We start from the raw sequence: 12789 nt of genomic DNA, 5'->3' as shown, positions 1-12789 counted from the left end.
CCTGCTGAAGTCAAGTGAATTACTCAGAGCATGCAAAATTAAGTCCATCAATAAATCACTGCAGGACTGGAGCCAAACGGATATTCTTCCCTGTCATCCAAAAAAATATGTATTGCCAAACCCAAGATTTAGTGTGCATCTCTGAATTGCAGCCTCTAGTAAGTCGTATAGAGCTATCATAACTGAAAAAATAGAGGTTAATGAGTGTTGTCCAAGGTTCAGAATGAATTGGTGACTTTTGTTGCCTTCCAACAGGCCAGTCAGATCAGACCCTCAGGTTTAACTTAGTGGCCACTCCTTACTGTGTGGAAATCCCGTGTGGTCCCTCTGGTTTCCTTATTATCCATCTCTAGATGCAACCATGCATCAACTGCGAGTTTGAAGAGATCGAATATCCCATTAAAGGAAATTTATGGGACTCACGGTTTTGATGTTAATGTCCTTTTTGCATTGGAATTGAGGCAAAATGTGGCATCCCAAAAAAGGATTTCAAGAACTGGCCTGTAAGGAGAAGAAAGGGTAGGTTACCACCTCACCAAAATTTTATTTCTCTGATAGCTGTGTCAGTGTTGTGGGATACATAGCCAGAGGTTCAAGGGGCTTCCCAAGCACACATCAGAGGTAAATTCAATGTAAATACTGACACCATAGTTTTTCTCAGGTGTAAACAAAAATTTTGCATGGGTAAATTCTGTGTGCTCTCTCTCACAATTAATGAACCAGTACTATCTGTGTTAATTTCACCAGTTTCCCTATAAACATATTTTTTTAAAAAGTTATTTATACTGCCCATTAAGAAAAAAATAACTCAGAAAGACTAAGCAGTACAATATTATTTTACCACTGAACTTGGAGGGATAAAACTCATAACATTGCAGTATTTCTGTCTTGGAGGTATTTAAAACAAGCTTTTCCTCTCCTCCTTTTAATGGTGTTGCCTATTTAGGTTATAAGCTCCCTTTTTCCTCTTCCTCCCTTTTTTCTGTAGCTGTACAGCTCTTGTGACCAAAGTGACTGAACACCCCAGGGCGATTAGAGCTGTTTTCCATAGCAAATTCTACAAGATCCCACAAAATTTTACTGATCTTTTGACATTTACAATCACCTACTTTTCCCCAGTAAAGTTACCTCTTTTCTTTACAGTTCCCTTCAGACTTCAGATACTAGCAGCTCTACAGTACTGAGCAACCTGAGACCAGTTTAATGTATAAACCCAACCCGCACCATTTGCCTAACATTAGAAATCAATGCAAGCAGACCTTTTGCATCCTGGGCCAACTGCTTGTACCTATTTTGTTGCTTCTAAAGAGACTTGAAAGGATCATTCTACTATACTCATAAAAATGATCTCAGGACAGTACAGTATTCTGCACATTTATTTTATGTTTATAATGATAATTTTATTTAAAGAAGGAGAACATGTAATTTTACACTCATATACGCTGTCTTTATAGAAAATCTAAGTCCAAGTAGACATCTGGATTTTGGTTACATCAAGCATAACACTAGACGTTGCACAGCACAACCATGCTAGAATTTAGTACAGAAAGGTTAAAATGTGTTAGTGCAATTGCAGACCAAGAATCCACTGTTAGGCACTTTGCCATCATATTTCTTAGTGGCTTTAGTTAAAGACAAGATCATCTCTTAGGCCTGCTGAGGAGACTTACAGAGGGCTTGAGGAGTTAGGAAGCAAGAGCTAGGTAGTTTCTTGTAACGGAGGTAGAACTGTGGATAAAATTCAATTATATGACAGCTTTTGAGGTTCTGAAGTTCTGTTTTTGTTTCAGCATGTAATAGTACTGACTTCTCTATTCTTCAGGAAAACACATGAGGTTTTCAGTTTGAGAAAACAATACAGAACAAGCCTGCAGGCATCAGTTGGGAGATGGAGGAGTTATTTTCAAGTCCTTCTCTTGAGTAAGAGCAGAACCTCTTTTACCAGAGCTCCATGAATCACAAAAGTGGGGACCTGCAAGCTACATATATCCAGTGTCTCTTGGATTTCTGTCACAACTGTCTCTTGAAAGATCTTGACAAAACAACATGTTACAACACAATTACATCGATACAAAAATGTTTTGACTAACTCTAATTACAGAAGTCATGAAATGCGTAGATGCAGAGATATAGCCAATAGTTACTTGAACCCACATGCCTTTCCCACATTCTTAGCGTTGATTACTGAGCAGAAGATAGCAACCATGGGGATAGTTAGGCCTTATTTCCTACAACATTCAGGATCACTGTATGTGATAAAAAGCTCATAAGAAATGTTTTAAAATTTTTCCAATTTAAACCCCTTCAAAAGTCCAGAATAGCATAAAATGTAGACAGCAATCAAAGCTAAAATCATCTATTCTTCTGCTAGGCAGGTATAGCCCAGCAAAAGTTTTTAGTGATAGACACTTCGTTTCTGCAGACACCAGTCTGCAAATTTTACCCTCAGGCGGTTTCTTGCTGATATTGAAGATGCATTTTCTTCCTCTTTGTTCATTCAGGTAAATATAATTTCACATCTTATAGAAAGCAAAATAAAGAATTTGTCCTTCTCCTTGATATAGAATGGATTTCTAATCCTTCTGCCACCTTAATTTCTCCATTTTTCAATGTCAGATTTGTCTTCAGTGTCTGATTCTGGAATCCTGATGGACACAGAGTTAAAATACCTGTGTCCCTAGCAAGAGCTATAACAAAGAGAAGGTCAGGAGAGGAAATAATATCTGTGTCCAGTCAGAGGGCATTAAACGATGTTGCTTGTCTGTAAGGTGGAGTTGGCCAGAACCACATAGATCAAATATGCAGTATACTTACTTGTGCTGATCTGCTCCGGGTTCCTATGGGTCTGGACCGGTGGTGTTAGTCCCTTGTTTCTTACAGTAAATATTTGACAGTGACAGAGGCTCCGTGGGGCATTAGTTCCCAAATACTTTTCCTTAGCAGGTATTATGGGGGAAACTTGGCCTCAAGGTATAGGCCCTATGCATTGCATACATGTGAACCAGTCTATACCTTTTGGCCCAGGGACCATGGGGTGCTCTCTGGTGTTGCTGCGTATGCTTTCATTTTGCTATTTTGAAATTCTAATTTCAACCTCTCTAGGTTATTTTACTCTGTTTCCTTGCATTTTTTATATATTCTTATGTCTTTTTATTTTATGATCATCTGAGTCTATTGCATGCATATCTTTGAAATACTGATTGCCTACCAATGTCAAGGGATGCTGGAATCATATTCTTTGTCAATGTCCTGGGCAGGTCTGAAACATGCCATCAGCACCAAAATAATAAATTTCAATAATGAGAAGATGCAGATCACATGGGCAGCAAGAGAACTATTTCCCAGTGAGAATGTGTCATTTTCTTATACGTGAGTATTGACAATGCCTATTCTTCCCTTCTTAAAGGATTTACTTTGGGAGGCTGAAATATCTAAGGCCACTTGAGTCTTCTGTGAATGGTACCTGAAAATTCTTTTAACATTTGTTAATCATCCAGCATGAAACCTGTGAATATATTCACAACCTGTTACAGAAGTGTACAAATCAATAAGCCTGCTGAGTAGTCACAACAGACATTATATGAAAGATTTGTCCCTCTTCTGTCCTTATGCTAAATGCTAATGCTAATTAGACTGTCGAAAGTGTTTTTTCCACATATGTGTGTATATTTTCCTTATTAACTGACATTAATGACTAACAGAAATTTAATGTTTTGGTTAAAGACAGTCATAGTGCTTGACATTCCTTTTTCTTTTTGGGTGGTATATGTGAAAGAACTTTTAACACTACCATCTTGGAAACAGGTTCATGAAAATATCTATTTGAGTAAGTCATTCTTTTTTTACAATATAACAACAGGAAGGAAACTTGATAATTTCAGACTACATCAAAACCCAGGGCTGGAAAGTCAATGAGGTTTGGGTAATGAATTCCCTCACACCACTATGAAATTTGCCACTTCAAGAAATTCTATATGCAGACTTCCCTTGGTAGGAGCATTTGAAAAAGGAAAAAAAAAAAAGGAAGAAATAAAAAAGAAAGAACAGTAACAAAAAGTAATTAACTTGTGTTAACTGGTAAGAGTGTTCCATTCACCAATATTATTTCATTTGTAGATTTGATGAAGGCAAGCACAAAGTTTGGAAGCCATGTCCCACCTATTTATTTGATCAAGATTATAATTCTGGATGTCTTTTTAAGACAGAAGGGCCCACCCTTGCCATCTCTATCAGGAACAGCAATGGAAGTGAAGAGCTTTTTTCTAAAAGACTAAAATCTGATTTTTATAGTAAGTATGTAAAATTACAACTACTGCAGTAGTACTAGTGACTGCACTGATTCTCTAGTTGTCCTTACTTTGAGAAGAAATCAGTTATATTTGTTTATAAATTGTTACTAGTGTGTGTGTCAAAACCGTACTTTAGTTATTTCATCTTGATTTTCATCCCTTGCTGTCATTAGTAATTACAGAGGCCTGTGTGCAGCTGCAACTAAGTCAGATTACATGGGACAGTCAGCTTTCTCCCAAAACAGTTTCAAAATTAGAATGAAAATACTAAAATATATGGGTGTGCTTAGTTTAGTGCAGGCCTGCTCAGTATTCATATCAGGAAAATGAATAAAAGTTGATAGTTTCTTGTCTTAGTGCTGGTTGTGTGGTCTTGTATTTTCAACTTTCCATTCTTTTGCCATCTTTCATGGGATGTGAGGTGGCAAACTACTTCTTATCAAAGAGGCTGCCATAAAACCATCACCAGATGTCAATAGAAATTAGTTGAATGGCTCTGGTACAGTCTGACAGCATAAAAGAGACTTCCTCCTAGTAGTAGAGAGATGATGTTCCTGTTTTTATTAAATCCCCTTGCTCCCAAATACGTATTTGACATCTAGTGTGAGATTAGTTTATCAAAATCTTCTGGAATTGCACATAGTTAAAGCATTTAAAGTGGAGGGATTTTTTCTGACAAATAACACACAGAAAATATACAACATAGAATTATCTGAAAATATATATATATTCCAAATACATTATTAACATTTATTAATAATGTTTTAGCAAAAGGGATTTAAAAAACCTGTCAAGACATCTATCTTTGAGACTATTTTTATATCTCATAATTTTGCTAATATCTGGTAAATTATGGAAAGCTGAAACCTCATTCTTTAATTTTGGCTATTAAACATGCACTGATACTAAAATTAATTTCAAAAGGGTTAGGTAACAAAGAACAAATATCAAGGATCAGACATAAGTCTTTAAATTAGGAAGGCAGAATTTTCATAATAAAAAAAAGGCAACCAGAAGGATTGAGAAAGCACATAACACTCTTTTCACCCCTTTATTTCCCACCACTGAAGACCAACCAGCTACATAGATCAAACCATCACATGCTCTTCAGACCATCTGAAAACAGTGAGGGGTATATTCAGTTGTGCATAGGTAGGCACCCAGTGCTTTTTACAGATGCCCCACCATATCCCACATAGCCTCAAACAGCTGCACAAGTGTGTCTTGTAGGTTTTACGGTACTGAATTTGTCAGTGCCTTTCCAATGAAGAAGCCTCGTTCTTTCTTTTGATTGCAGGGAGTACGAAGAGACTGGAGTCCTTCCTCAAGTATTTGCAATAAGTTCCTGACATGATATAGTATCTACCTTTGAATGTGGCACCTCAAATGGTGAACAGTGTTGTGGTGTAAATCTCTGGCTTGATGTTTAATAGGGAGGTCAGCTACAAAAGTGAGCTCTTCAAGAAGAAAATCCACCTCCTTCATTTCCTACTCAGAGAAATATTGAGACGAGGAAGGAATAACAATAATTTTAACTGCAAAGCACTTCTTTTTAAGGGACTAGAGCGTAATTTGTTTCTTTTCTTAGTAAAGCCTAATCGACCAGAAAATGTGACCTTCTTCTGGAAAGAGGACACTGTTACTGTAAGCTGTAATAAACCAGAGCGAGCTGTGAAGTGCTTGAGACTGGAGCTTCAATACAAAAGCAAGTTTGACAAAGACTGGCAAGTGAGTTGGACATGGCATTTTTAATCAGCATTGGAAGGCCCTGAAAGTAGCATCTCCACAGAATGTAAAATAGAGTTGTTTTCAAATTGTTCTCCCATCTTACATTTTCAAATAGAGCTGGTAGCAGAAAACAGATTTTTAGGATCCTGGATCCCTGCCATGCCAGAAAACATTTACTTTTTGAGTTATACCCAGTTGCCACCCAAAGAGCTGAGGACAATCTAAGGGAAAAGTCATATATTCAGAATAGAAGAGTTTTGGAACATAAAAGCAGAAAGTAGAGTAGAGTTAAAAGAAGAGAGAAAAAGGGAGAATAAAACCATGAAATAGAATGAAAGAAAAGAGATCACTCAGGATTTTTATTTATTCTGAAGTTAGATGTTAAGTATTTCTAAATATTATTTCATTGACTTAAATCTTTCCAGTCTCAAATGTAACATGTAAATATTTTGTGGACCGAAGTGTCTTTGCATATTATAAATATGCAACTGCAACATAGTGCACTATGTAATGATTGTTGTGACCTTCAACTCAATATCAGACAATAAGGGATGGATATGAATAATGAAGAGTCAGTCAAAATTCAGAGAAGTTAAAATGCAGTTCTGAGGTTTGGGTTGGCATATCCCTTGCCCTAGTGTGACCATGGCCGAGTGTAGCATTCTGAAGCACTGCTTTGAAAACCAGAATTAATGATGATACACTTTCCTTCTCAGTCCAGAACTTCTAAGTGTTGCAGTGTTGGAGAGCAAGGCTTTGATCCAAGGAAATGCTATTCTTTCCGGGTCAGACTGAAGAGGCTAGTACCCTACTGCAACGTAGTTAATTACAGCAGTGACTGGGAAGCAGAAACGTTTTGGAAGAATGGCACATTATTAGGTAACATCTGTGCTACATTCATATATTGTTTAAGTACAAATGGGGAAGGGGTGACTGCAAGAGAAGCTGGGAACATGCAGCAAATTAAAGTTGCACTATTGTGCTCCATCTTCTGTTATCAAAGAAAGTTCATGTGGATGTCTAGTTGCCCTTGTTTAACTCCTGTCTACTTTGCTCCTGATGGCCCATAATACTATTAATTTATGCCATAACCAACAAAGTTAAGAGTGTCATTATTTGCATCACAATAGCATCTGGGGTCCACCAACGACAGCGAGGTGATGCATGGGGGGGTTGTGTCCACATACGTTATGTAAACATCAAACCTGAACCCTAAGAACACCCTGGATGCACAATTTTTGACGGCAGTTTGTTTTGAAAATACATCCAGTTGAACTACAGGACCAGAGGTTATAGCAGTCTGATGTTCATGTGTGCTGGATAGATCAAAACAGGGAGGATGGAGAAAAAGAGATGAAATGGAAGCAAAGTCAGTGTCAGCACTACTTTCCCACCAGACAGGCACTTTTAACTGAGTGCCATTGATTTCAAATAGCTCTTTGATGGAAACAGTATTTCTACTGGTTATCAAAACCAAAAAACAGATTTGCTGTTGTTAAGAAAAGACTGTACACCATACCAACACTTTCGTATCGTATCAGCTAAGCACAAAATGCCACCCACTAGGCTTTATCAGAACTATGAGACACCCAAATGTCCAGTGTACTGAGATCTGAGTTCTCTAAAATGCAATGGGATATTAGCTCACCTGAAGAAAACCTGCATACACAAAGATGAGATGAAATCCTGGAGCAGAGGTATGTATAGCCTGTACACTAGTAGTAGCCACAGTGTTGACCTCCAGAGAAGCCCCCTCCACCATGCAGATTGTGAGCCTGCAATGATGTTCTCAGGCGTGGCTGGCAAATGCCCTTTAGAAAACACAGAAGACAATGTCTCCCTGTGTACCTCCGAGAGGCAAGCAGGCAACAGCCCTACCTGGACCATTTGACCAGAGGCTGCCAGCAGATAACTGCAAGGAAGGAAATCACACAGGAGACAGACTAATGGTCCGGATGCCCTGGGTGCCCCTGGATCAGAAGTAACATTGGTGTAATGCCTTCATTGGGTCAAGCACTTCACTTCATGACTTCAATGAGTTGTTATTGACTCCAGAACTAGCAGAGGAAGCCATGAACAAAGAAATTTGTGCTCAAATCATGTGCTCAAGAAATTTCATAGACTCTGAATAACATACTTGGGGATCACTTTTCTTGTAGCTTTCGGGCAAGCTGAACAAAGCAGGTGGGTGGAACAGGCTGGACAGATGTCCTGTATGAATAACCATTTAGCTTTTATAGTATTTGTGTGGAGAGCAGAAGGTCAGTAGGAGGAGGAAGAGTTTGAGGTGACATTACAAAAAGTTCAGGAAAAACACTGAGAATGCCAAAAAGTACAAAAATGTATTAATTTTATATACCTCTGTGTTAGATGATATCCTGCCATTAGCTACTTTCTGGGTATCAGCAGTTGTGATTTGTTGGGTTTTTGTTTGCTGGCATGGGGGAGATGCTATTTCTTTGTTTAATTTATCTTAGGAAATAAGACATTTAGGCTGCATGTAAAATTGCACCCGCAGCTTTGGTGATTGTAAGTAGGTGTATGTAATATAGATCTTAGCACAAAGTTGCTGTATCCCTGTCAATGCAATGTGATGAAGATGAGAAGAAATATTCAATTCATTCATAACACCTCTATTCTTTGCCTGTAAGCCCACTCCTTTGTCCTGTACCAGGTCAATTTAGGTATATAAGCACAATTTTCTTTTGTTGCAAGATTTGGGGAAGGATGGCTTTTCTTTTCAGTTTCAGTTGAACAATTAAACTTGATTTATTTGTTCTTTAAAACTTTTATGCTTTGTTTTTTTAAAGAAAAGTCAATGTTCTAACGTGATTAGGAATATTTACTGTTAAAGCAAAAAATAATTTCTTCATATACTTTATTTGTGATTCTTCCTAGATTCATGTGATGATGATATAAAATCTCAGTCAAACACAGTAATTGTTTTAAGTTGTTTGCTGGCAGTGCTTCTAATGATACTTATCTTCTTGATTCTTCTGTGTAAATGGCAGAGGTAAATATAATTTTATTGGTTACTACTAAATAACCATGTCATGAAAATAGAGCTATCATTCAGGATCAAGTCTTTCAGCACTCAAAATTCTTATCTGTTTAACGAAGCCATCATGAAGATGTAGAAGTTAGTAGCTTAATTACTCTTTGAGAGATAATGCATCCTGGCCTTCCAAACACCAAGGCCTTTAATTTTAAAAAACAGAACAATTCTGTCTGCCTGTCAAAGATAAAGTTTCAGGATAAAATTCTGTTGCTTGCACTTAATTTCTTCTCTTTTTTAGAAACCTAGTTAAATCCTGAGAAGCCAATTATTTTGGTTATTTCTTCTGAACTGACATTCTTTTGTACAATTTTCATCAGACTCAATGTCTGTTTGCAGTAAGTGTGTGTTTTGTTGAAGTAAGCTTAAGTTCATTCAACTTTAATAAGACTATGTCAATATTTGGATTTGCAGTTGAATGACTCTGTTCATGTTTAGAATCTACAATTTTTTAAAAATCAAGCCATCAAACAACAAACAAAACCTGCAAAGCCCCAAATTTTGGCTTTTTCAGTGGAAGAAAAAAGTCAAAAATGAAGCGTTTCAGAAAATGAGCTGAAAGTGTATGGGACTCTGATAACCTTTTTAGATCATAGGTTGAGTTTTTTCTCCTATACTTCTATGTTTCAAGTTTACATTTGTGTTCATTAAGTTAGGCAATAAAGCTGGTTGCTGCACCATCTTTCCTGTCTAGGGGAATGTGGACAGGGAATGTAAAATACCAACTACTTCTTGGAGCAGAATGACACTTGCTGACTAGCTAGAAGTTTGTATAGGGTCCAGATTGTACTAGGATGGGGCTGGTTGAAAATCCAGCAGAAAAATGACTCTTAGCCTCATGGCATTATTATAGTGTTATAACTGCTTTTTGACTGTAGAACACATTTAAAAGAAATCAAGCCTAGAGTACTGTCATGTGAAATTTATTTGTGGCTACAGAACTGTGCCGAAGTAGATTTTTGTATGAATGACTACACTATAATAAAACATCAATTTCTATTTTTCTTTCCTCTTTGCAGGCTTCAGAAGTCAGTCATGCCTGCTATACCAGATCCAAAATACATATTTGCTGATCTCTTCAATGATCATAATGGAAATTTCCAGGTAAAGGTTCCCCTCCTAGCAAGACTGTGAACTCTGCAGTGTTGAGAATAATTTGAAAGTAGCTACTGATACTTGCTCTGCACAGACATTACCACAATCACCGTCTGACCCAAGAGAAAAGCCCTTCCCTTCGTGCAACATCACCAAGAGAATCCACAGAACAACTACCAGAGTTCATATAATCAGTGTAGTGCTGGTTTGGCACTGTGAAAAGGCATTTTCTATAGAAAGAGACAGAGAAATTGCTGGAGAAGAATTTAAGGGTGTCCAGAGGCACGATATTCAGTGAGATGCCACTGTGGTGTTTGCATCCATTCCTGCACACAATAGCTCAGGGAGTTTGCTTCACCCTGATCTTGCCATTTATGTTTGTGAAGTGCTGTGAGACTTAGTGTTGAGACAGTGATGGCACTCGTGCCTTTGGAGGCATAAGTCACAGTAGGAAACATCCCCTCTTAGCCACAGAGGTGTAAGGTCACTAAACCTTTAGACACAAATTGGCTGTCAAATGAATAGACCACAGTTTTTGCTTTCATTTTCTCACTGCTTCTTGAGTCCATGACATCACATATGTACATTTTTTCTGTATTAATTGGGCTATCTTTATCTTATTTGCTACTAAGTTTCCTCTGAATGGAGATACGTCAAATATTTACATTTTCAAACCCAATGACAATATCAAAGAGCAGTAATAATGTTTCAGTGACAAACTGAAAACTTTCTATATGTAAGATAGTTTTAAACTGGAACTGAAGAAGAAAAATATGAATGCAAATTATTACTGAAGCTATACAGAAATGTTATTTTGCCTAAATCTCCACATAAACTCAGTCTTAATTTAGATTAAGTCAGGGCTTGGGTCAAAGAATGCGTGAGTCTATCAAGGAGGGTCCACCAGGTTTTTTACACATCCAAGGTTTTCTAAAGGCCCTGATTAAAAATGAAGATGTATTTAATGTGGTCTCAACAATAGGTGTGAGTTTGTATGCATCTGTGGAATCCCCTCTGCTTTCCTGCCATTCTGCCTTTCTTTCGTCCTGCTATGTTATGTCCTGCTTGTCTATATGTATTACTTCCTTTTCATCTTCTCCATTGTGGCTTATCCAGGAAAGACGCCTTTATTAAAGGAAAATCAGTGTCTGTACAGCCAGGTTTCTTTTGGTTGATATCTCGGTTCCTGCCAACATCAACAATTTGATTTTCCAGGAATGGATAGACAAAGCTGATCATGCAGTGGTGCAAACCAAGCTAGAATATGAAGAACCAGAGTGCATCATTGAGGCAGAAAGCCAGCAAGAGGATGAGAAGAACAGTGATAAACAGGGGTCTCGGGAAAAAATACTCACTTTTTCAGGAGCACCTGAAAATAATGACTCCAACGCAGCTCAGACTGCCTGCCTGATGCCAACATCCAACACTATAGCTACTTTTGCTGGCTTTCACATTTTAATGAATGACGACATGTATGTGATGTTATAAAATCTGCATAATGCAGAAGGAGTTAGGAAATTACATAAAAGATCCTGATGAGTTTAGGGGACTGGCTGAATAGAAAAGGTTGTCATGAGTAGACTCACATTAAGAAAGAGATTAGGCTGTGTTCTCTGGTTTCAGATCTGTTCTTTCCCAGGAGTCATGACCACTTGGGCGTGCTCACTGTTTGAAACAAATACCTGATAATTTATAGAGTTAGAATTTGTTGTTCTAATTGGGGTTTATCTCTAAGACTAAACTGAGCCCCATTTTCCTGATATGGACAGGAGAGAACAAGAGCTCCTCCATAACACATGTTTGCGGAGCCAAGACTCAGTCCTTGCACTTATGGATTATGTAGAGCAGTACAAACTACACTGTTATTCTTCCCAGATGAAGATAGAAAATAAAGGGATTTTTCTGCTGATGGTCTTTGTCTCACAAAGACCAGACCATGTACTACTCATTTTCACAGGGATAGGATACAGCTTTGCAAGCCATCCTCAGACTAGAAGTGCTTGCTTTTGTAAGCTGCTTCTTCCACTGTGAAGCTTTGTGCTGCATGGCGCGCATCCAAGGCTTTATAACGAGAAAGAATAAGCCCCATGTCTAAGAACAGAAGAGTGAGGGTGTATGGTATTGAGTCACGTTTCATCCTACAAGTAGTGCTGTGTAGGCAGCTTCCTCCACAAAAACGGGGCTTCACGGGCCTCCTCTGAGGTCAAGTCCTCAGTATCTTTACAGTCTTTGTATGACTAAGCAATTTCTTCTAGAAAACTGAGGTTCATTTTAAACAATATTTATATTTAACAGAGTCGCATTTATTTCAAATTTTTTTTTAAAGCAATCATCAGCTGTAGACCCAAATTAGGACTTATTATTTATATTGCATAGACCAGCAAGTCTTGTTCTCAGTTTATGTTTTAATGTTTTCTAAACATACCATCTTCTAAAATATGTTTAATTTTAAATTTAAAATACAATATACTATGCAATTAGCCTTCAGAACAAAAATCTTGACTATTCTGTGAGCTTCCCTGTATCACTTAGGTTACTTGCTGTTTGAAAGCAAATTTAAAAAAAAAGTTTAAGTGCTAAAAGCAGCTATGATATAGGTGAGGTCTTGTAGATATACTGTGG

The 12789-nt window shown here is 37.6% G+C and overlaps 1 protein-coding gene across 1 annotated transcript in view; it reads left to right on the top strand.

Annotated features, from left to right (window-relative positions):
* CRLF2 (cytokine receptor-like factor 2) overlaps nucleotides 1-11655 on the top strand; it is a 14695-nt gene extending 3040 nt beyond the window's left edge. The window contains exons 2-8 of the mRNA XM_010295726.1: nucleotides 3258-3369; nucleotides 4117-4289; nucleotides 5878-6017; nucleotides 6734-6896; nucleotides 8916-9030; nucleotides 10092-10176; nucleotides 11383-11655. Coding sequence (XP_010294028.1) covers nucleotides 3258-3369; nucleotides 4117-4289; nucleotides 5878-6017; nucleotides 6734-6896; nucleotides 8916-9030; nucleotides 10092-10176; nucleotides 11383-11655 — 1061 coding nt within the window. The remainder of the gene's footprint in view (nucleotides 1-3257; nucleotides 3370-4116; nucleotides 4290-5877; nucleotides 6018-6733; nucleotides 6897-8915; nucleotides 9031-10091; nucleotides 10177-11382) is intronic.
* The last annotated feature ends 1134 nt before the right edge of the window (nucleotides 11656-12789 follow it).

The sequence above is a fragment of the Phaethon lepturus genome, unplaced genomic scaffold (genome assembly GCF_000687285.1).
Source record: "Phaethon lepturus isolate BGI_N335 unplaced genomic scaffold, ASM68728v1 scaffold141, whole genome shotgun sequence".
Lineage (NCBI taxonomy): Eukaryota > Metazoa > Chordata > Aves > Phaethontiformes > Phaethontidae > Phaethon > Phaethon lepturus.
The sequence above is the reverse complement of the archived record's forward strand: the minus strand, read 5'-3'. Positions and strand labels throughout refer to the sequence as shown.